This window comes from Pinus tabuliformis, chromosome Q (genome assembly GCF_031772625.1).
Source record: "Pinus tabuliformis cultivar Carrire ecotype Pingquan chromosome Q, CPIR1, whole genome shotgun sequence".
Lineage (NCBI taxonomy): Eukaryota > Viridiplantae > Streptophyta > Pinopsida > Pinales > Pinaceae > Pinus > Pinus tabuliformis.
The window spans coordinates 522305764-522330905 of NC_142296.1; the positions used below are offsets into that span (position 1 = coordinate 522305764).

Consider the following 25142-nt stretch of genomic DNA (forward strand, 5'->3'; position numbering starts at 1 on the left):
TACAAATGAATAGGAGGATTGGAGACCCAAGTAAATGGTGGTTTAAGTCCCTATGGAAACTCAGTTGCCCGACAAAATCCAGGTTTTTCTTCTGGTGCATTCTCAGGAACAAAATTCCCTCTTGGGATAATCTTCAAAAAAGGAACAAGCATGGGCCGAGAAGATGTCCTCTCTGCAAAACCAGTGATGAATCCTCTACTCATATGTTTCTATTATGTCCAGTTACAAAAAGTATTTGGGGTTTCTTTTTAAAAAATGTGGGTTTGGTTTCTCAATGGGCTGGGGTCTCTTTGGAGGATGCTTGGCATCAGTGGTGGTCTGGTGTTTCAGATCCTCACTATAGAAACATTCCTCCAATTGTTTGCTGGGGGGTCTGGCTGGCCCGAAACTCTAGTATTTTTTAGGACAGGGCTTCTAATCCGTTTCTTACTGCAACACAAGCTGCTTCTATTTTTGCATTGATTCCTTATATCATTCTTGTCTTGCCAGCTCGGCCTGTCCAAGTTGAATTCATCAGGCCTGATATCCCTTGGGCTTATTTCGATGGGGCTTCGGATGCACAGGGTTGTTGTGGGGCTGGGATCATCATCCATTTAAGTGATCAAACTTCCTTTAAATCATCAGTGGGACTTGGTACTGGGACTAATAATTATGCTGAACTAAAATCTTTGAAGCTTCTTTTGTGCTGGTTAAGGCAGTTGGACATTGATTCAACCCAGATATTTGGCGACTCCATGAATGTGATAAAATGGACAAATAATGAGCAGAGATGTCAAAATCTAATTTTGATTCCTATTTTAGATGATATCCTTTACATCAAATCAGTTTTTCATGACATTTCTTTCTGTCACATTTACAGGGAAAGAAACATGGATGCCGACAATTTTCTAAAAAAGGTATTCAACAAGCTCCAGACACCTGACATATAATCTCAAGGGTCAACGGGCGGGTTCTTGAGACGGATCAGCCTCCGTTCCTCTAAAAGTTCCTGTCTATTTTTTTGTTATTTTTGTTCTGGTGATATAGTGGGTTATGGGATTGTAATCATACAGTTTTAGTATTGATATTTCCTTCACTGTTGTTATCAGACTTTACATTTTTGAACAAGTTTTTTGGATTTTCGGGTTGTTTTCTCTGTATGTACGGAGAGACCCGGGTTTTACTATGAAAATTGATATTCTCTTGCAGTTTGTGAACTTTTGTATTGAGCAAAGAGTTGTTTTATCTCTTTTCCTCAATACGTTGTGCAACACTTTCTAATCAGGGTGAACACACAGTCTTTGATCTGAATGCTTTATTGCATCCACTATGTAACTTTTTATTTCCTTAATAAAGAGTTCATTTTTTCTTTGGAAAATAATAATAATAATAATAATTAAACTTTAAGGGATCGTGCGCACGCTGCCTCCGCGTCCTACCCTCCCTCGGCCCTGAGGCTCCCTACTCGTCCTCGCCTGGCAGCCCTGCTGCTGGGCTCCCGGAGTTCCTACGCCCTGTCCCTCTGGACCGGCGTTTCTCTGAAGGCCCTTGCCTACCAGCCCCTTTAACTCGCTTGAGTTTGTTCCTCTTCAGCTCAGATGGCCCCTCCGGAGGCTCCACCAGAGGAGGCAGTGCAATAGCAGGCCTTTTCGGCTCTGATAAACTCTCTCCCACCTCAGCAAACTCGTCCTTCAATCTCCAAGTTTGTTAAAAAAATCGAGGGGTTACAGGAAGTCTCTCTCCCTCCTACTTTGCCAAGAATGGCTGCTCTTGCTCTTGCTGAAAAAGGACTTATAGGACAGTTTACTGGTCTCTGGCCCTCACCAAAAACAGTTCAGAGGTGGGTGGAAAGGAACTGGACAGATAAAATACAAGGGAAAATTTCTATCAGATTTTGTGGGAAGGGTTACTTCACCTTCCACTTTGAGACAAAGGAAGACAAGGATTTGATTTTTCGCAATGGACCTTACTTCATGGATTCTAGAGGGTTGTACCTAAACAAATGGACACCAGACTTTGATCCGGAGCTGGATATCCCAAACGCGGTTCCTGTTTGGGTTCGTCTCCCTCACCTCCCATTGCATTGCTGGGGAGACGAATCGGTTCGTGCCATTGGAAATGCAGTCGGGAAATACATCGACCGGAGCGAGCCAAGAGATAATATGCAGGCTTGCGCCTGAATTTGCGTTGAAGTGGACCTGGGCAAAGGTCTTCCTGAGGCCATTAAGCTTAAAGTTGACGACTGGTCGCACATTCAGCAGCTCGATTATGAGCAGATCCCTTTCAAGTGTAAGGTATGTCACGAGTACGGTCACTTTGCTAATCTTTGTCCTAAGCTTTCTAATGTTGACAATAATCCGCAAGAGGAACAATGGGAAACGGTAAAAAAGAAAAAAACAGCCCCTAGCCACAAGCTGCCTAATGATGCTGGACCTTCCTCTCATAACCCTCCCATCTCATCCAACCCTCCCATCTCTCTCAATCCTTCCGCCCCACCCTCTCCCCCTCTTCCCTCCTCCCCTCAAGTTCCTCTTTCTTCTGCCCGCCAGCTAAATCCCCTCCCTACTTCTCCCTCCTCAAATCCCTTTCAGGTTCTTTCCCTTCCCGAAGACTCTCCTGTTCATTCTGAGCCTCCCTCTTCTCCTCGTATCTTGGTCATTCCCTCCTCCCTTCCATCAGATCCTCCCCCTCCTAGAATCACTCGAAGCAATTCCAAAGATCATGGATCTTCTCTAGATGGTCAAAAGAAGCCGGGAAGAAAATCTTCCAAACAGCATAGGGATGAGAACGCTCAAAAAGACATAGCTCTAGGACTCCAGAATCCTATAGAATCATACATACAAGGATCAATAGACAAGGAAACAACAAGTAAAGATAAAGGAGGGAGAGCAACTCCTCGAATCACAGTTTTGAAATGATCAAAATACTTTCATGGAACAGCAGGGGATTAGGGCACCCCTCTAAAATCAATGCCTTAAAGGATCTCATAAGTCAAGAGCAACCATCCATTATTTTATTGCAGGAAACAAAACAAAGAAAGTCAAAAATTGATAAGATCATTGACCATCATAAGCGTTACACAGGATGCACATGCGACGCCAGAGGTGCCTCAGGTGGGATTACAACTATCTGGAATCACGAAGAATGGAACAGAGAAGCTGAAGTGATAGAACAGCATTGGATAAAGACAGTCTTAAGGAAAAATAAGACCAACCAGCAGATTGTAATCTACAACGTCTACGCTCCCAATAATTATTGGGACAAAGAAGCCTGTTGAGATTCCCTCAACGAGAACATAACAGAAGAAGACAGTGGCAATATTATCTTAGGGGGCGATCTAAATTTGATTTTACATGCCAATGAAAAACGTGGGGGCAACTTTACTCTCGATCCATTCAGAAATCACTTGGAAGCAATAATGCAGCGTGGTGATCTGATTGACATCATACCAAAAAACCAAAAATACACCTGGAATAATCGCAGATTGGGTAGCAGCAACATTATGGAGCGACTGGATCAGTTCCTGGTTAACATCTCCTTTCTTTCCTCATATTCAGTTGTCAATGTCTCCATTTTTCCCTTCGCTATCTCATATCACTATCCCATCATCTTAACTTTTGATTCGTACAGCCCCCTTGGGCCTCTTCCCTTTAAGTACAATCACATTTGGAGCGATTATCCAGAAGCCAAAAGCCTGATACAACAAACCTGGCGTCAACACATCGAAGGATCTCTAGGATTCATATGGGAGAGCAAACTAAAAAATGTGAACAGAGCGCTCAAAAATTGGGCCAAAACACATTATGATGAACTAGAGAAACAAAAAAGAGAGGTAAAAGCCAAGATCGAAGATTTCCATTCTACATTAGAAAATCAAGAGTATCATCAGGTTGAAAAAATCCAAGAGGAAAAGCTTTATAATCAGTTATGCAGCATCAAAAGAGAGGAAGAAGAAAAATGGCGTTTAAAATCTAGGCAGACTTGGCTGAAAAGCGGAGATAAGAACACCTCTTTCTTTCATAAGCAAGCTATTGTTCGGCAAATAAAAAACAACATAACAGCCATCATAGATAATGCAGGGATTCAACACACTGATCAAACAACTATTAAAAGTGTTGCCTCAGACCATTTCAAGGAGCTCCTATCTGAAACAGGGGAGGAAGAACCCTATGCTGACTTCTTGCAGCATTTGCCAACAAAGATCACAGCAGACTTAAATAAAAGGCTGACAGAAGAGATAAAAGAGGAAGAAGTTAAGGAAGCAATCTGGTGTCTTCAGCCCAACAAGGCACCCGGGCCGGATGGTTTCTCAATATGTTTTTATAGAGAATATTGGGAGTTGATAAAAAAGGATCTCATAAAATACTTCAAATGGATACAGAGGAAAGGCAAAATAGGAGGCTACACAAATTCAACACACCTGGCCCTCATCCCAAAGGAGAACCGCCCTTCTAACTTCTCCCGATTTAGGCCAATATCCTTATGCAACTCCTCCTATAAAATATTCACAAAAATCCTCGCCTCCCGTCTCAAACCTCTTCTGCCGATGTTAATTTCAGAAAACCAAGGAGGCTTCATGGCTAACAGGCAAATATCTGACTCCATTCTCTTGGTTCAGGAAGCCATTCACTCTAGTTACTCCAGGAACGAAAAGGGTTTCATTTTGAAACTAGACTTGGCAAATGCCTTTGACAGGGTTAGGCATTCCTTTCTTTTTGTTGTACTTCAGAAAATGGGTTTTTCTCGCTCCTTACTTGATATTATAAGAGCTTGTATCTCTGGCCCTTGGATTGCTCCTCTTATCAATGGTAGACCTGGACCTTCTTTCCATTCCTCAAGGGGTTTAAGACAAGGCTGCCCCTTATCTCCTTATATTTTTCTATTGATGGCAGAGTCTTTCAGCTGTGCGCTTGACCATAAAAGGCAGGCAGGCCTCATCACTGGTATTAAATTCGAAGATGGAGTGAAAAATATCAACCACTCCCAATTCGCTGATGATACTCTGCTGTTGGGAGGGGCGACTACAATCATAGCTCGAAGATTCAAATCCTTATTAGATCAATTCATGAGATATTCAGGGGGCCAGATTAACCATCTCAAAAGCTGCATTTACAGATGGAATGCCTCAGCTCAAACGATACAAAGCATTGCCACTATATTTGGTGTCCCTTGCAAGTTAAATTGGGGCTATTTCAGCTACTTGGGAATGCCGGTGAGTATTGGGAATATAAGGGCAGATGTTTGGGAACTAACCTTAGACAAGATGAAAAGAAAAGTACAAAGATGGGGAACATCTTGGCTCAATCCAGCTGGACGAATAGTGCTTTTAAAATCGGGCCTTTCCTCCCTCCCTCTTTATCAATTTTCCTTGGCTCAGGCTCCAGCTTCTTTTCACCGTAAAATGGACAGTATTCTCAGATTCTTCCTTTGGCAGGGAGGGAAAAATGAGAAGAAAAAATTCAACTTGGTTGGTTGGAAACAAGTCACTCAAAACCAGGAGAAAGGTGGCCTTGGCATTAGATCCCCAATCCTCATGAATATAGCCTTTGGAGGAAAATTGATATGGAGACTCATTGAAAACCAAACAGCTTGGTGGAAGAAAGTCCTGGAGGAAAAATACCTCAGCCTTACAAGGCAGCACCTTCTTGAAGCTGAGATCCCCAACAGAAACTGCACAAAGATATGGAAGCTTTGTAAAAAATCCATAGTCTTAATGGTGCAAAACATCTCTAAGGTGCCCAAAGGAGGTAAGGAAGTTAACATCGGCACTGACAAAATCATGGGAAATCCGCCAATCAACAGCCTCCCAAGTATGAACTCAATAACACTCTTCCTCCAAAGAAAAGGGATATATAAATTAAACCAAATTTCTCAATGGGATGCTTTATCCCATGCTTGGATGCAATGGAATTTTCCTCCCATTCCTCAACGACTCAAAGGCAACTTTGATAACTTCTGTAAACATCTACACAGCATCGCTCCCACCTTTGAAAATGACAAGGACAATTTCAGATGGGATCCTACAGGCACCAACTACACAATAAAAGCAGGGTATGATTATTTGAATAACAAGGAACACTCAGCGCCAACATGGATACACTGGAAAATTGTATGGAAAGCAGAAGCTATACCTAAAGTTAAATTCTTCATGTGGACTCTTTTGAAAGGAAAAACTCTTACGGCTGAGAATCTTAAAAAAAGAGGCATTGCGGGACCTTCCAGATGTCCTAATTGTCAAGATGCAGAGGAGTCTATTCAGCATCTTTTTATTTCATGCCCTTTCGCAGTCTCTTGCTGGAGTGGCATCAATCCTTCCGTGACCTCAATTTGGAATTCTCAACAATCTATCGGAGAAGCTCTAAAAAACTGGAAAATAAGTTACCCCTGGCAAGCTATGAAACATAATCCTACCAAGAGAGTGTGGGATTCTCTCCCTTTTGCTATTCTTTGGAGGATATGGATTGCCCGGAACAACATGATATTTAGAAATAAAGAGACTTCTATCAGGCATCTCTGTATTAAGGCAAAAAATCTGGCGGTTGAAACAATTGCCTCTAAGCTGACAAGAAAAATCGACATATCTAGCCTATGGGTCGAGGAAACAGACTTCATCAGAAATCTAACAGAGAAGATAAGTATTCCATTGACAGTGAACTCATGCAACAATCCAGGCAAGGCTAACAGGATTAGATGGAAAATTCGATTAAAGCATAACGACTTCGACAACTGGCTTCGCTCAAGTAATATTCACTCCTTGTTCTTTGACGGTGCCTCTAAATCTAATCTGGGCGTTGCGGGAGCAGGGGGCATTATCTTCAATCCCCTTGGTGAGCCCTTAGTCTCTTTTGAATGGGGTTTGGGGACACTCTCCAACAATAGAGTTGAGGCCCTGGCCCTTTTCCAAGGCATTCTTCAGCTACAGACACAGGGAATCAAAAAAGCTCTCATCTTCGGTGACTCTGCTATCATTATCAGCTTAATGAATAGCCAGCGGAAAGCTTCTAATATTCTCTTGCAGAAAATCATCAACCGATGCAAAGTTCTGATTAATCATGATACGAAATTTCAATTCTATCACATCCTTCGAACCATCAATCGTGAGGCAGACAAACGGGCCAGCCATGCTTGCTCTCGGCCCAAAGGAAGCCTGTTCTGTAACAATGAAGATTCGTTTCAGTTCCTCCCGTGATTTTCATGATTTATTTAAACTATTTATGTCATATGATCTGCGCTACTGTCAAAGCGTACTCCGGTGAAATCTCCTGTAATCCCGAGGCCCTCTGCTGCAATCTTCAGATAATACCTTCATATCTTATAGCAGATCCTGTTGTATCTCCTAAATATTACTTTTCCTTTGGACTCCGTGATCGACCTAGATTCCTTCACGTGATCTGGCTTGCTTTGGATCTCTACCTGTCGGCTATATATCATGGGAAGCTCCCCTCTCATCTGCAAGTGCCCCTCTTCCTGATCCTTTTTCCCCCCGATCTCGCTCCCTTTATTAGCAGTTATTATTCGACCTCCAACTCCGTGATCGCTCCATCGATCAGGCTCCCTTCCACCCGAATTTCCCTTTCTGGGTTGTTAAGCTTCTCCAGATCGCCTCAGCGCAATCCTCCCTTATCTCACCTTGTTTCCTATCGCACAGCTTTAGACTCTCTCCCAATTCCTGGAATTTTCCTCAGTTTTGCTATCAATTTCCCAAGAACCCCTTCTACTATTTCCCTTGCCTCTCAGCTCAACATATTGGTTATCATTATCGTCAATATAACCTGTGGGAGCCTTCATCCAGAATCGTTCCAAATTCAACTTGAATTTCTTTGGATGGATCACAGCAAAGATTGCCTCCATTGTCATGACCTGCAGGCAGAACTTGAGCAAGTTAGAGCTCATCAGCGTCTCTTGGATGAGAAAATTGAAGCTGCTTCCAGAATCATTTCAGCAAAATATGAAGCCGACATCGCCCTCTTCCTCCATTGCCTCTCTTCTCTGTAGCAGCAATTCATCTCTCTCAAAAACACTTGTGCGCACATTCAGGAATCTGTTGACATTCTCAGGTATATGATGGACAAGATCAACGCCCCAAGTACCAGCTCCTCTAGCATAAAAATCGTAGAAGCTGACAGCCACCCGGAGAAATCCACTGCTCGACAAATCAGTGACAGAAGCATAGATTAGATGTTTTGTAAAGTTAGTCTGTTACTTCCCCAGTTTGTCTGAATTTACACTTGTGTTAGAGTCTTTCAAGTAGATTATGGAAACATTTCAGCGGAATCCTTCAATGTAATTCAGATGCAAGCTCATCCTATGAGCTCTTCTCCTATATTGCTGGAGCTTAGTATCCCCTCCTTTTTTTGAATACATACAGCACCCGATTTCGTGAAAAAAATAATAATAATAATAATTAAACATTAAATAAAAACTTTTTATCTTTTATTTATAATAATTAATTTGAAAACCAGAATTTTCTATCTTTTTGTTTAATTATTTATTTCTTAAAATCTATTTCTTAACACATACATTTTATTTTCATTAGTTATTTCTTTTAGATAATAAGAAAATTGATAATTAAAAAAAACAAGATAAAATTAGAGTACAAAAAGATGTATTAATGTGGAACTAGAACTAACATTTAGATTAATGCACTCAATCACAATCGTATGTTACAATATTTAAATCTTTCATCATAGGAGAAGGGGTTTTGTTTCACTTTTCTTTTGCATAGGGATATAAAGTCATTTTATTTCTACATTTATGTTTGGAACAATTAGGTAGACAATTGTAATATATAAAGAAGGCTATAAATTCAGGGGTTCAATCCCACTGCTCTTGGTCTAGCCTACCAAGAATTCGAGTTGTTGATGTCAGAGCATATACAATTTCAAAAATCAACATAAATGAGCATTTCTATATTTATATTTCTAAAGAATTCCATGCCCAACAAAGATACACAAATATACTCATTATAATTCCTTATTGCTAAACTTCCCTTGTCCAATGGAGATTATTTATGATACATAGTAGCACTGAAAGAATTTCCCTTCATGTTATCATTATGTGGACAATTCAACTCTTGAAATTGGGTATGGCTCTCCATCATCACTAGAATTAGCAATGAAGGATTGGAACCCTCATTATCTATCTTTTGATTGGTAGACTTGATCTTTTGCATTGTATTGAGGTTCTTTAAAAAATGCAAAGCCTTCCCCATAGTTTTCAATGATTATAGATTTGATAGAGGGGCTTGTTGTGGAAATGTGGTAGTGTTTTCATTTGATTAGTTTTTAAGGTTCTTCATATCCCTTCATCCAACCCATTTTCCCCTTCCTTCATGATTCCATTATGGTAAACTACCTGGATAAAGGCACTTTTGCATTCTTAAATTAGGTTTCAAAATTAGGGCTCACTCTCTTTTCCTTTGCCCCACCTATGATGCTTGTTGGTCAACCAATATCAACTATTCTTCTCCTTCTAGGTTTCCACTACCTCTTTTTCTGACCAAAATATAATGCCTTTGAAAACTATCTAGTGGAATAAATGAAAAAGATAAGTAGTTTTCTGGCTTCTCCCATAACCATATTTCTTGAATTATCTTGAATTATCTTGTGTTTGTAAGGGTATGTAATATGCAGTGTTTTTATTCTGGATATTGCAGAAATCTCATAATGAATGGATGGCAGAAACTTATATGACTTGTCCTTGGTATATGCATTTACATTTAGTGACATAAATGATTCATATTATGATCATGTGGATGGTTTGATGAAGTTTGGCTTGATATTGCTTGGTAAATGACAATTGTTGTCATGACAATAGACAAAGTTGTAACTTGGTACTTGGGGACTTGGATTGAAAAGTTTAATAGTGATATTGGCAGAAACTTTCATGGCTTTGATATTAGTTTTGGTTTGGCATTTAAGGCTTGATAAGAAAACTTGGTTGATTTGATTGCACAATATTGATTTGTTTGAGGCTAGGTATATTCATTTGGTCAGTGTTATGTTTACATAAAGCATTGTATGGTTTGAGGTAAGCTCCCTGAGCATGTCAGCATTGACAATTACCAGGTGAAGCTAGGAAGTAGTGTCAATCTGAACCTCTACTTCAAAATGGTTTGAGGTATGCCTTTGATTTTGATTTTATATGTTGACGACCTATTTTTGATAGGTAGTGAGCCTCTGATGATCAAATTAAGAGGGATTTGGCCTCTGAGTTCGAGATGAAGGATCTTGGCATGATGCACTACTTTATGGGATTAGAAGTTTGGAAAAATAAAATATGTTGTGAGGTTATTAGAGAGATTTTAAAAGTGGGAATGAAAATCCTTGGATACCTCGATGGAATTAAATTTCAAGAAATTATGCAAAGACATTGTTGGATCTGAGTACCAACAATTTGATTGAGGCATTGATGTTCCTTGTGAACACCTGTCTGGATATATGATTTACAGTGAACTAATTGAGTCAATTCATGTATGAGCCACTTCATATAAATTCGGTTGCAACCAAGCATATTTTGAAATAATCTGCATGGGATGATCAATATTGGTCTAAGATATACTACAGGAGATGTATGATTACATGAATGCACTAATGTTGATTGTGCTGGAAACATTATTAATAAGAAGAGCATAGTTGGGTGTTGCTTTAGCTTGGGATCTTTCATGAAATATTGGATGAGTAGGAAATAGAAGTCAGTAGCTTTAAGCATGACCGAGGCTGAGTACATTATTACGTGCATGGTTATCTACAAGACAATTTGGTTAAGGAACCTCTTTGGAGAGATGTTTGAGCAGGATCTAGATATGATAGTGATATATTGCGACAACAAGATTGGTATTTGAATGGAAGAGAATCTCGTATATAGCTAGTATGATATATCTTCATAGATTGAGACAATGTTGCTATATTAGACAAACTTAGGATTTTGGTTGTTGCCTCCATGAGAAGGAATATGAATAAGGTATCCTTTTATGACATGTATTTAATCTAGCATAATATTTGATTTGATATTTTGTATGAACATGAACACATAGGATCGCTGCTCAAAAGAACTACATAAAAAATAGTATGATTAAAATCTTCAGTGAATTGTTTGAGCTAGTACTAGATATGAGCATGTTGATATGTTTTTTATCTATAGAAAGCAACATGGATTAATGGATGTGACCTTATTAGGTAAGTGTCCAGGCTAGTCAAGGACATTAAGCTATCTCTTCCTCCCTGTCTGAGCTCCCAAGGTGAGAATTGAGTCGTGGAGCTCTTGGGGTTGAGGGAGCTTTGGATTTGAAATAGTATTATAGTATACCCCAGTTGGCATCTTTATTTCCCACCCATCTAGCCAATGGGTGCTGGCTGCTTGAGTTAGGTGTGATCCTTACTATTTATGCTAAGTGGTATCTCGCTCAAGCTAGAGATGCAGGTGTTCTACCACATGACTCTTAAAGGTAGTTATTGGTAAGATCAACAGAGAATAAGATGGTTTTGATCCTTACCTCGTATAGCAAGTGGTATCTCACCCATTGCTTACATAATGGGATGGTTGTGATCCTTGTTTGGTAAGTTGTATCTCTCCTATTGCTTGGTATGGGGTGGTAACCAGATGCTCCCCTATGTGAAATGACTTGGGGTGAGAGTGTCCCATAGGGCCTTCCCCATTGTTGCAGACATGAGGTGATAATGTCCCATAAGACATTTCTCATTGTCATTGGATTTCGAGTGGTATCACTAGCTTCCCGATGACGAGTTTCCCAGGTTGTACCATTGGGCTCCCCACTGATAGAGATTTCGGGTGGTAGAAAAGGCTACCTGATGAATAGAGGGTGGTAGCTTGGGCTCCCCTCCGATGTCAAACTATTCTTCTTTTAGATTTGAGAGTTTTTAACATATGAACATAGATGAGAAGAGATAAACAAAGATTAGCAAAGATGAGAAGATATGAGCAGAGATGGGAAAATACAACATTTGTTGATGAGATATTTGTGATGGGACATATATTGTAGTCAATAATTTCTCTCTAGCTGAGAGGGAGTGTTGATTCAGCAGCTAAGGGGAAAATTAACTCCTTTGGACAATCTTCCTCATCGAGAAAGACCCCTCCTAGCCCTTGGAAGAATTTAATTTGGTTAAAGAAAATTATATTTTTATATGGAAACCCACATGTGCATAAAAGGACAGGTCAGCCCTGAAAGGAAATTGGACACCCTTGGAAGGCTGTAAATACAAGTCAAGTGACCCTCATTTGGAGATCATAATCAAGCATTATCTTCTTCTCTCTTCTTTGGTTTGGCTCACACAAGTCTGAAGTTTGTTTCAGAGATTGGTTCGTATAGGTTTGAGATTGCAGGGTTTGAATCTCACATGTGCATATTAGGGTTTTTGTCTGTAGCCGCAAGGATGCTACAAAGAAATTTTGGTTGTTGTCACCCACATGCAAGCCTTTGCATGCAACCATGATGCTTTAGTTGCACGCATGATCATTTGTTTCATGCCGCCAAGGCTCAGGGTTTCTTTTGACATGTGACTGCAGATTCAGGTGACAGTTGACCACAAATGACCATAGGCTAGGAAAGTTATCTATGATCAACATTGTTGTTGGGCTCATATTTTTGGATATTGATTGGTTGGTTTTACTGGATAGTTTTGTGATTGAAGAACTAGAATATTGTACTCTCTCTTTGTTGAACATTTTATGACAATCTAATGAGAAGAAAATTTTGAAAGGGTTTTTCCCCTTATGGGGTTTTTCCCTGGCCTTTGATCAGTCTTGGTGTCTCTATGTGTGCATTTTTTTCTTTTATTGTTCCTTTATGTTCCACTGCATTATTGATGATATTGTTCTTTCTATATAATTACTATTGATGTTTAAATGTTATGGGGTGAATATGATATAAATGATGAAATGCAATTATCTAAAGCAAAGAACAATATAGCCCTACGAAAAATTAACATATATTAGACTAAAAATGAAAATAATCCAAAAAAAAAATGCCAACTATCTTACCTAATGCGCTAACCATGAATCGATAAAACAATTACATGCATTTTTATAAGAAGTTGATAATGAGTTTTAATCCATGCGTTAGATAAACCTCTCATGCAATTTTTAGCAATGAGATATATAGTTAATTAAATCCATAGGCTACACTACTTAGGTGTAAAAGTTGTCCCAAGCTAGCATTATACAATTGAAACTACACTATTTTTCACCCATGGATTGTAAATCAATTGGTTTGTGTCAGGTTTAGTCTCCACCAGGTCATAGGTTCAAAGCTCATGGGGAGGGGTTGAGAATGGGGGCCATCTTTGGGGGAATTAAATTATCCCAAAGGGCATTCACGCTCGACCGATATTTGCACAATCCTCGTGATATCATCCCACTAGTGAGTAGACCATTCTTCCATTGAACATTGGGGCTGGCCCCAACCTAAGCTCAACCTAATTCAAAAAAAAGAAAATATACATTATTTTATATTTTATCATGTGTCCACACATGTAATCCAAAAAAAAGAAATTACACTATTTTACATTAAAATTTATCATATGTCAATGCACGCAAGCGCAACATAGTAGAATATATTTGTCGATCTATCATATTTAGCACAAAACAATTAAATATAAACTTAAAAGGATGGTGCATGTGGATTTTAGTCCTACTGCTTTATCTAGACTCAACATTTTTTGACACTAAACGTTTTCTTCATCTTAAAGCATGTTGATGTGAACACTATTTGGTTATGTTGTAGTAGGCTATTGAGAAAAACACACACGCACTTTCTTGAGATGAACTAAGAACTCAAACAAAATGAATTAAATGGAGCTAAGAGATATGTTTGGGAAGCTTTGTGTACGTAGCTTAATTTTCACATGTATCTTATTCCATATATAATATCAGACCCTCAAGCAGGGGGCTAAGTTTATTAAGGTTAGAATTCTAATTCTCAACAAGATTTTAATTATCTTTATTGGGTGTGTATGGCATGAGGTGGATGTAAAAGGCTATCTTACAAGTTCATATTATCAATCCACAAGTGAAACAATCTTCGTATCGTTGGTCATGAAGTCTTGAGTTGAATTTTAAACATGTTGACCTCTAGAGGTTAATTCTTCAAGATTATGTTCTAAGCAACATTGGGTTATTAATTTTGTATTCGTTAGACATTGATGAACCATAAGGTTAAATTAAACTCTATTTTTTATAATTATTCTCTATATAGTATATAGTTGTTGGAATTATCTATTAAATATTGTCAACATATAGAGTTTTCATCTTCATGCAAGTGGCTACAGATTGCTTGAAATCAAACTCATTCATGAATAAAGTTAGAGGTGGAGGGCACACACCTACCATGCAAGTGGCTATATATCGCTTAAAATCAAACTCATTCATGAATTAAATTGGAGGTGGAGGGCACACACCTAACATTAAATTATGTAGACTTTAGTTAAAGCGCCAATTATTGAAGCAAACATTGTACACCAACTAGCTAGAGTGGGAATGGAATTCCATATTTAGTCCAACATAGTCGGTAAAATATATTATATTTTTGTTCAAAATCAAAGATATTGAGAGTGCACTATTGAATTTGTCCATTCATTGTTTACCAAAAATAAAGAATTCTAAATTAAATTATTAGGTTTCTATATTTGAAAGAATGTAACAACCTATTTGGTAGAGAGCTCATTAAGTTGGGATGTTGATTGGTCATTAGAGGCTAGTAGGAAAGGTAGGTGGAATTTATATCTAATGGCCTCAAATCCTATCACAACGTTACTTGCATGAGTTATCCACTCATCTTTATATATAAAACATTTGTTTAAGGTGGTACATGGGTGGTCAAAAATCTCATATGTCTGGCCATGAGTAGAATGTTATTTGGCAATGCCTAAATTCACTACTTTATATGTGTTAGTCAATATTGTGTTCATTATTAATGGTCTTTAAAAAAGGTAACTACTTGCTTTATATGTGCTAATCAATCTTGTGTTCATTATTAATGGTCTTTAAAAAAGGTAACAAGATTATTGACCTTGTCAACTCTATAAACTTATTTAGAATTCCTTTGTACTTGAAGTGTAATCGTTGAGCACATGTTGAATTAGAAGCTTGAAAAGATAATTCACATTGAATTGTATCTTAGAGGATACATTTTTTCTCTTGCAAATTACTATACAATCCCATCTATTATCCTATAATTGCTCAATTGGTGTCTCTAGTTATGTATACGTGCATCCATAGGTCATGCTTAGGTTTGAGCTATGGTGAAATATTCACCCATCTTTAATCAATGTCTTCATTAGGTATTGAGATGTTTTGAGTGTTGATTGTGTATGAGTGAGAAGGGAATCCTTTTATTTTTAGTTTTTTATTATCTTTGTGAGAATAATATCCTTTTATTCCAATTGTCTCCCTAAGGTTGCATTTTGTTATTCTAATTGATTATATTTTGCTGACAACTTACTCTAGTATAAAATTTATTCTTGCTCTCTCTTGACTACATAGTGCATCAAATGAGTTATCCATCACAATATTATTATTTTTAATGGAAAACCCCTCAAGGAATCATAAGAGATTCATCCTCACGTTTGTGGATGGTATCCTTAGTAAACCCATTGGCTTAGACTTGGTGCATCTAACTAAGAGGGATTTCAAATATGTACCTATTGGCACATAACTAGTATTGTAATTGTGCAGTAACATCAATGATGATTGGTTGAGCTAACTCCTTTGGCTAATATCCTAAGTTACCCATATGACATTACGTGTTCATATATGTGCATCTTGGTGATTATGTGTTAAGGGGTACAAATCATAGTGGTGTGATATTGGAAGAAGAACACCAACTTTGATGTGCAATGTGCATTTGGAAATAAGAGTCCTTTGAGGTTAGTTAGTGGTTGGTGCTTGAGGTACTCAATCTTATCTATACTCGATATCTTTGGTTGTTGTTGCTAAGGTGAATTGTTATTGAAAACTTCATATGTTTAGGCCAATGTGGGTTTCCTTTACCATGATAAGAGTGTTTTGAGTGGCTCTATTAGTCTATTGAATATCTATTTGGTGTTGGGATGAATAATACACCATCAACATTGCTAGATGTTGAGTCTTAATGTTGTATTGGGTTGAGAACCCTTCAAAGATCTTTGGTGGGTTGAGTATTATAAGGTCCATGAATATGATGAGGACATCATTGATAAGAAGTAGAATGACAAAGTGAGTGGCCCAATAGGTGTGTAAAGTGGATGAGAACCTTAAAAAATCAACTTAAGTATTAACATATAGACCTAAGTTAGTTTCCTAAGCACTAACTTCCTTAATATGATAGTTAAGTTCATTGACCATGGTTTCATGTTAATTCCCAAAATATTCTAACAATGAACAATTTTATTCCATTCCATTTGAAATACTTATATATCATATCTCCTTTTACAATATGTATGATAAGGCTAATTTTGACTCGTAAATATCACATTCATTCCTTCCTTTAGTTTTGAAGTAAATTAATAAAAATTATTAAACTCTTCCTTCCTCATTTTGATCATCTCCTTTATTAAAAATTAGATTTCCCTAATTCTCTAATCAAAATTAGGTTTCAGGTTTCACTTGGTCTTAGTTTTTTTCTTAGCCCAAATCATATAAAATAATGAATGGCTTTCTTTCATACAAATTTATTTTAAATAAGCTATTAGTATTATTGCATTGAGAGGTTTTAAAAAATAACCAGCCTAGATTCATCTTAACTCTGAATCTACCAAGGGTGGAGAGGGGTCAAATCTCTTTTTCACATTAAAAGAAGTTTGCACTTCAATAAATTTGATCCCTCTCAACCCTTGGTAGATCTTGAGTTATGATGAATCTAGGCTAGTAGAATATATATATATATATATATAGACACACACACACACACCATGGGAAAAACTATGGGTTATCAAAAACCTTTAGCTAAGAAACCACCAAAAGTAAATTGAATATTTTACTTAGGAGTTGTCTTTAGTGCGACTTTTTGGACTTTGCGGTGATGGAATCCGGTGGAAAAAAATTGATTTGAAATCTTGATTTGCGTTATTTAAACTATTTTTTTTACTGTATATATGGATTCAACACCTTGGAAAACCCCTAGGGCACTTTGATTGCACAAGATTACCCATCAAGCTTGTGATTTCAATAAATTCCTGTCGGAATTTAGAGAAATTACACCGTAAAAGCTTCCAAAAAGCCGCACTAAAGACAACTCCTTTTACCTATATTTTATTGTAATTATTAATTCTATTTCTTTTATTTTATTTTAAATGTAATTTGACCCGGTCGAAATTTTTACTAGACAGGAAATTACAACATCTGTACCGTACTCGTAACTGAGGGGCACTTTCTGGAACACAATATGCAGGAGATGTGTGATTCCGTATGTGTTCAAAGTGGAATTGACATGTCCCTTTTAAAATAAAAATAAACTATACTCTAAATAAATAACAATGATGACAAAAAAGAGACCAATGAATATGCATATTTTATATCAGTTTTAAAGAGAAAGTAATTAAAACTAAAAACAATATATTATATTTTCCTTATAAATATTTTAAGAAAGGATTTAAATAAATAATTTGAATATCCATATTAATTTTTCAATGTGAACTATCTATATATGTGTGTGTGTGTGGGCGCTCCTGTAGTAAAATATTCCAACGTCCAAAATAAAGAGATGTGGATTGTTGGAAATAATATTGAGAGGGGGGGTGAATCAATATTATCAAGTCAATTATTTTTCATTTCACAATCAAATTTGTATACGCTACTTCAGTTAGTGAAAACTGCGTATATACGCAACTGTAATTAAGGAAACTAGCATATAACTTGCAGATTGATAATTTAATTTATTCTTTAGATATTGATCATTAATCTGTGCATCAGAACTATATAAGTAGCAACCAGGTACAGTAAAACAGAGCAGATAGTCACACACAAGAACACAAGATATAAGGTGGAAACCCAATGTGAGTGAAAACCACCTGCTGCAACTAGTCTCTATCTTCTTTTAATAAGAAACTTCTTTTTACAATAGTTCTATATTGGTGCAGTCTTATACCAGTACATAGGCTTCTACCTGCAGAAGACTACAACCTTCTCTCGTTCTCCAGACTCTCCTGGAAGTGATCTACTACCCCCTAAGCTCTTGTACTAGCTGATGTACTAGTACGTAGGTGTTGACCTACAAAAGGCTACAACCTTCTCTTTTTCTTCCAGGGACCATGTTTCATAAATTTTCAGGCTTGATCCATCAATAACATTAATCAAACATCAAATACATCTGCATCAACCAATCTTGTCAGGCCAGGGTAACTCCAGACTTGGCAGAAAAAACTGATTGATTTATTTCATTAGGTAACTATTGCTTATATACAGGAATGTGACTGATCAGTTCATCTACTTGATGACTGTTCACATTCCGGGTACACCCAACCGCTAAGGATTAGGTGTCAACAACTCCCCCCTTAATCTGAAGGGATGTTGGTGAGTCCAAGCATCGTTCTGAATCTTTCAAGCTTTTCTCTTCCAAGTGCTTTGGTGAAGATGTCTGCAATTTGCTCATTTGTGGAACAATGACGGAGATGGATTGTTTTGGCCTCAACATGATGTCGGATCAGATGATATTTAGTATTGATGTGCTTAGTACGATCATGGAAATTTGGGTTCTTGGCCAACTTTATTGCAGAGGTGTTGTCAATCATGAGTGGAGTTGATTGTACTTGTTTTACCTGCAAATATTCAAGAATTTTCCCGAGCCACACAATTTCTTTCGTTGCTTCAGCTGCTGCCACGTATTCTGCTTCTGTTGTGGAATCTGCTGGAACTGATTGTTTGCGTGATCTCCAAGATACAACTCCTGATCCAAGACTCATAGCATATCCTGAAGTAGATACTCCAGTTTCTTTGTCTCCATCGAAGTCTGAATCAGAGTATCCAATCAAGCTGAAGTCGTTCACCTGTGTATACTTGATTCCAAGTTCTTGAGTTCCCTTCAAGTACCTTAGAACTCTTTTTGCAGCAGACCAATGTCCCTCACAAGGCTTTTGCATAAACCTGGAGAGGATTCCAACAGCAGATGAAATGTCTGGTCTGGTAGTAGTGAGGTAAATGAGACTTCCTATAAGCTGTCTATACTTTGTTGCATCCTCAAATTTCTTTCCTTCAATAGATGTGAGCTTTAAGTTTTTTTCCATTGGAGTAGAAAGAGGATTGCACTCTGTCATGCCAAATCTGTTTAACAAATCTCCAATGTATTTCTTTTGAGAAAGAAATATGGATTTTGGATGTTGGGTTATGTTAGCGCTTGAGATTTCACCCTAGGCTGAGGAAGGTAAACCTTCAAGGCAACATCAAACCATTTCACCTCGTAGCTAGCCCTACGGGGTATGAGAAGGCTCTCTCCGGTCAAACTCGGTAGATCTTTCAATAGGATGAGCTGACCCAATTAGGAACACTGATATTAGGCTAGTAAACTGATAAGGAGGGTTGATTTAAAGTTTTTGGGGTTTTTGGTGGCAATTGGAGGGAGTGCAATTCAGGGTGCGGGGATTGGGCTCAGTTTTTGCAGGGGGATCTTTGGGGCAAGGTAGGAGTGAGTGCTGATGCCTTAATCTGAGATGGATGATCAGGAATGATAGAGGAGGAGCTAAAGAGGGCAAACAACAACTTTGAATCCTCTTTAGACAGTGGAAAACATAGATATTGAACAAAATTAAAAGCTGAGCATGGCATGCATGAATTCAAACTTTATCACTTCATCTGTTCAATTAGCAGCAAAGAAAGAGATGGAACACATAAACACACTTACAATAACATGTACAGAACACACCATCAACACAACAATCCACAAGAATCCACAATGATGTCTGCAAAACCCTGGCCTTCCTTTTCCTTAAATTGCAGTAATAGATGTACAATATACAATAATGCTTCTCCCACAAGAGTCCAAACATGAAAATGAGCAAGAGAAGGCATAATATAGACCATCTCACTCCTTTCCCCACCTCTAGGGGTCTAGCTCAGCTTCCTAGGAGCAGTTTGAACTAATTCTAAACTTAGCACTAGATAATAGGCAGTCAAAACAACTTGCCTCTAAAACTTAGCTAACTCATCCATGCATTAAATATTCACTATTTACATCAAGGAAGCTTCTAGAAGGGTTAAGAGAGATTAAATCTATCAATGTGCCATGAAAATTATCCATACATCCATCATTTACAAGTACAAATGATCAACCAAGGTAAAAAACAGAGTTTGCAGGCTTGAAAAGTCAAAACTGGCAATTTTAGCTCGAGTGGTCGCGCCCCCTGCTCGAGTGGTCGCGCCCCTTTGCAGCACTTTTTGAGTGGGTTCCAGTTGTCCAAATCAAGTGCAAGATGGCTCATTGGAAAGCTCTGTGTGTCTACTTTCCATCCCAAGTGGAATTTCTGGATTTGGAGTTGATTTGACCCCTCAAAAGTCAATTCTCCCAAGGTCACTGTCTGCAACTCAAAAAGTGGGCAGAAAGTCAAAATTTTGATGTATTTTGAGCTTTTGGAGGCCCAAATCTCAAAATCAAGTTGACCCCAAGTATAGGTAATTCTAGTTTTTTCATGCCCTTTCCAAAAATGTCAACTTTTTGTGATTCTGAGCAGTCCTCCCGAGTGGTCGCGCGGGGGATGAGACCACTCCAATGGCCAAAACCTGTAAAATTGTACAAAAAATTCACAAATGACAAAATTTTCTCCAAATTTCTTGAAATTTGGGCTGGGAGTCCCCAATCAAGTACCATGCTCATTCAAAGAGGCTTTGGCCAAAATTTGGAGTGGATCGGGCGTTTTCCTTCGTTTTTGTGCTTTGGCCAACCGTCCTTGGAGCACCTTCGTTCTCGCCGGTATTTTTAACATTTCTCTCAAACCATGACACCTGTGTAAAAAGTGAAGGAGGTTTTTCTTCTTTGGAATGTTATGGACAAAAACCTCTCTCAGTTTTCCAAAATTCATCTTTTATTTCTCTGAAACATCATTTGAGTGCAACTTGTCCCGATGTGTGAAACAAGGAATTTTGTCGAAATGAAGCGAAATGAAGGGGATAGGGGGCTTCTAAATTCTTGGGGAAATTTTTGGGAGTGGGGAGGGATGTTAGGAAGCAGGGGAAAGTGGAATCTCAGAGATTGAGTGAGGGGAAGGGGTCGAAAAGGGCAAAACACAGGCCAAACCTAGAAAATTGCCAGGTTGTAGCTAGAAACTAGGGTTTGTGCAAAAATGAGGAATTTGGGGGATTTGAGTGTTGGGAAGTGTTTGATAAGGTACTTTAAGGATAGGGGAAGGTGTATGAACATCAGGAAACAAGTTTTGCCGGTTATTAAGCCGCCCAAGAGAAATTGGCTTCAAAACCCTAGGAGAGGGAAATGAGCTTGCCTAGGCACAACTGAAGCATGAACAAGGTGTGAAATGACTCATTAGACACTGAGATGATAATGAAAAACCTATGAATGATGATAGACTCAGCTGAATGATGACATGGACTGACATTTGGGCAAACCCTAGACCTAATGCCTAGTGACCAAATTTTGCTTGAAGACTCACTGAAATGACAAAATTTGACCTTGACACTCCAAAATCACTTTGTAAGAGCATATTTGATCACGGGAGGAAGGCTGTAAAGACTGACACTAACAGGTTACTTCAATGCCAATATAATAATGAACATAGCCTAAATCAGTCATTTCAAAACTTTTTCCTAATTCTTTCTTTATGGATGCAATATAGCTTTCATTGTTCCCTGTCATTAAAAGATCATCTACATATACCACAATATATACAACTGTTTTGCCAACTTTCTTGACAAATAAAGTTGCATCATCAAGATCAAAATGATTGAAGTTGAGTTTCAGAAGATGCTTTGTTAGTTTTTCATACCAGGCTCGTGGTGCTTGTTTGAGGCCATACAAGGACTTCACAAGTTTGCATACTTTATGTTCATGTCCTTTCACAGCAAATCCTTCAGGCTGGGACATAAAAACATTCTCTTTTAGATCTCCATTCAAGAATGTAGTTTTTACATCCATTTGATGGACTTTCCAACCGTTCTAAGCAGCTAGTGCAAAGAGTGTCCGGATGGTGGCCCATTTCGCTGTGGGGGCAAAAGTTTCCTCATAATCGACCCCTTCCTTCTGTGCAAAACCTTTTGCCACAAGCCTAGCTTTGTGCTTGTCAAGTGAGCCATCAGCTTTGTATTTGTTCTTGTAGACCCACTTGCAGCCAATTGGTTTGGTTCCAAATGGAGGATCAACCAGCTTCCAAGTGCCATTCTTTATGAGGGCATCATACTCCTTTTGCATCGATTCTTTACATTCATCATGAGAAGCAGCTTCTTTGAAGGAAGTTGGTTCAAAATCTATAGACAAGTTCAATTCACAATCATAAGTAACATCCATATCAACAGGTGAATTAGAGTCATCTACATCACCTCCATTTTGTCGGTTTGAGTTTCTGGTTCCTGTTTTTCCAATTTCATCAGGATGAACACTTTCAAGTGTCTTTGTCAGCCACTTTGGGGGACCTTTCTAAGATGGTCCAGGCTACTCTGTTGATTGAGTTGGGACTGGATTGAGTCTCCCAATTCTATCAATTACATCACTTAAAGCATCATCCGTTGTTGGAGTTTCATGCAGGGGGATTGTTCTTCAGAAGAAGATTCCACATGTTGTTCTAGTATAGGAATCCCCCCTTCAAGATGTGGAATCTGATTATCAAATTCTTGAAATGATTTTGTTTTTGCGAATATATCCAAGTGATCAAGTTGCCGCTCAACAACTTTGTCAGATTTGGATGATTCAAGAAAAATGACATCTCTAGATACAACAAACTTTTTATTTACTTCATCATAGAGGCGGTATGCTTTAGATGTGTTTGAATACCCCAGGAAGATACACTTACGACTTCTAGAACCAAGTTTGTTTCTATGTACCTTTGGTATTAAAGCATAATAGGTGGAACCAAAGATCTTGAGATGTTTTACCGAAGGAACATGTCCATACCACAATTCATAAGGAGTCTTGTTTCTTATAGCACTATATGGACATCTATTCTTTATATATGCAGCACATAGAATAGCATCAACCCAAAACATTATCTTTACATTTTTGAAGAAAAGCATGGATCGTACCATATTCAAGATTGTTCTATTCATTCTTTCTGCTACACCATTCTGTTGGGGATTATAAGGTACAGTTGTTTGATGTTTGATTCCATGTTGGCGAAGATAGTTGTCAAATTCATTTGATGTATATTCTTTTCCATTATCAGTGCGAATAGACCCAATATGAGATTGTGCATCATTTTCAATCCATTTATGAAAATTCTTGAATGTTTGAAAAGCATCAGATTTGTTCTTCAATAAATAAACCCAACACATTCTGGTATAATCATCAATAAATGTCATGATATATTTATTTCCATTTGCAGAAGGAACAGGCATTGGACCACATAAATCTGAATGAATGAGTTCAAGCTTCCTATGTGCTCTTGAATGTGAATCATGAAAAGACTGTTTGCTATGCTTTCCTAGAATGCAAGCATCACATTGCTTATGTTTTCTAGGAATTGTAGGCAAACCAGCAACACCATTTTTCTTCAATAAGCGGAGACTGTCATAGTTTAAATGTCCAAATCTATCATGCCATAATAAACTTGATGGAAGTGTACCTTCTTCATGATGATAAATATATGAGAAATGTTGTGCATGAGCAGAGGTTCCTTGCAGTTTGAGAAGTCTTTCTTCTTCTATTCCCCTCATGACAAGTGAGTGGTCAGATGCTTTTCTTACCTCAAGCTTGCCATCAAACATATGAATGGAGTGACCTTGCTGACGGATGTGGACCAAGGACAACAAGTTTCTCTTGAGCTGTGGGAGATATAGAACATGATCCAGAAGAAAGCCTGGAAGACCAGGCAGTTTAAGCCTGATTGTGCCAAGCCCTGATGGCTTGATTTTTGACTGATCTGCAAAGTATACCACTCCATCAACATTGTCAGTGAAATCTTCAAAAAAATCTTTCCTATGAGTCATATGACAGGTTGCTCCTGAATCAAGCAACCAATCATTTTTCGAAGAAGCAAGTGAAGCATTAAACAAATCTTCATTTACTCCAATGTTTCATTGTGCTTCAATATAGTGAGCGGATTCAGGTGCTTTACCTTTGTCTGTATCATCAATTTTACCTTTCTGCTGATTTCTTTTCTGCTCAATTTTGTCCCATGGTAGCTTGCATGTAGAAGCATCATGTGATCCATTTCGTTTGCAGCGAATGCAATGCAGATCTGCCTTTTCTCCTTGAGAATGTCTGCCCCCCTGCCTCTGAAGTATCTTCCTCTTCCTCTTCGTCCACCTCTTCCTCTTGTAGAATCTTGAGCAGGATGCTTTTCTTTATGAGCAAGGCAAACAGTCTCTTCAGAAGATTTAGGGACTATCTTCTTTCCAAAGGCTTTCTCTCTTTCAGCAAACTTTTTCACAAGAGAGTCAAAGGTTATATCTTTAAGATTTCCATTTGCTTGTAAAGACTAAAGATAATTGGAGTAAGTAGGATAGAGTGCCTTGAGAAAAGCAATAAGAGGGATATCCAGCTCAACCTTAGTGGATTTGATATCATGCATTATGGATTTAACTTCAAATGCAAGAGCAAGAGGATCATTATTTTTCAGTTCAAGAGTGAAGAGTTTAATCATGAGCTGAACAACTTCAAGTGTAGAATGTGAGTCATAGAGTTCTTTGAGTTTTTGTAAAGCTTCAAAGGCAGTTGAATATGATGAAATATGGCGACTTACTTCTTCATTTACAGATGCTGCGATTAATGCGTATGCTTTGTTGTTCTTGTTATCCCAAATGACGAGCTCTTTGTCTGATGTAGGCTTTACTGGGTCATTGTCTCCTTCTCTGACACACACTCCCTTCCACAACTCATTGAAGATGAGGGTGTGTTTTATCATCCGGGACCATTCAGGATAGTTCTCCTTGCCAGTGAGAACTATTCCTACCATAGAGATGATTGAATGCATTCTGTAAAAACACTTCTGCTGATAGAAAAATACTTCTAATGGCAAAAAGAATGTGCTTTTGTGAAAAAAAACTTTTGCTGCTAAAAGAATGATTCTGATTCT

General features: G+C 38.1%; 2 protein-coding genes across 2 annotated transcripts; both read left to right on the forward strand.

Moving 5' to 3' along the window:
- The first annotated feature begins 1739 nt into the window (after positions 1-1739).
- LOC149220490 (uncharacterized) lies at positions 1740-2159 on the forward strand. The gene has a single exon (XM_089387108.1). It carries the CDS (start codon positions 1740-1742, stop codon positions 2157-2159), a length of 420 nt encoding a protein of 139 aa, XP_089243234.1.
- Positions 2160-3397: 1238 nt separating this feature from the next.
- LOC149220491 (uncharacterized) lies at positions 3398-7168 on the forward strand. Its single transcript, XM_089387109.1, has one exon. It carries the CDS (start codon positions 3398-3400, stop codon positions 7166-7168), a length of 3771 nt encoding a protein of 1256 aa, XP_089243235.1.
- Positions 7169-25142: the final 17974 nt, after the last annotated feature.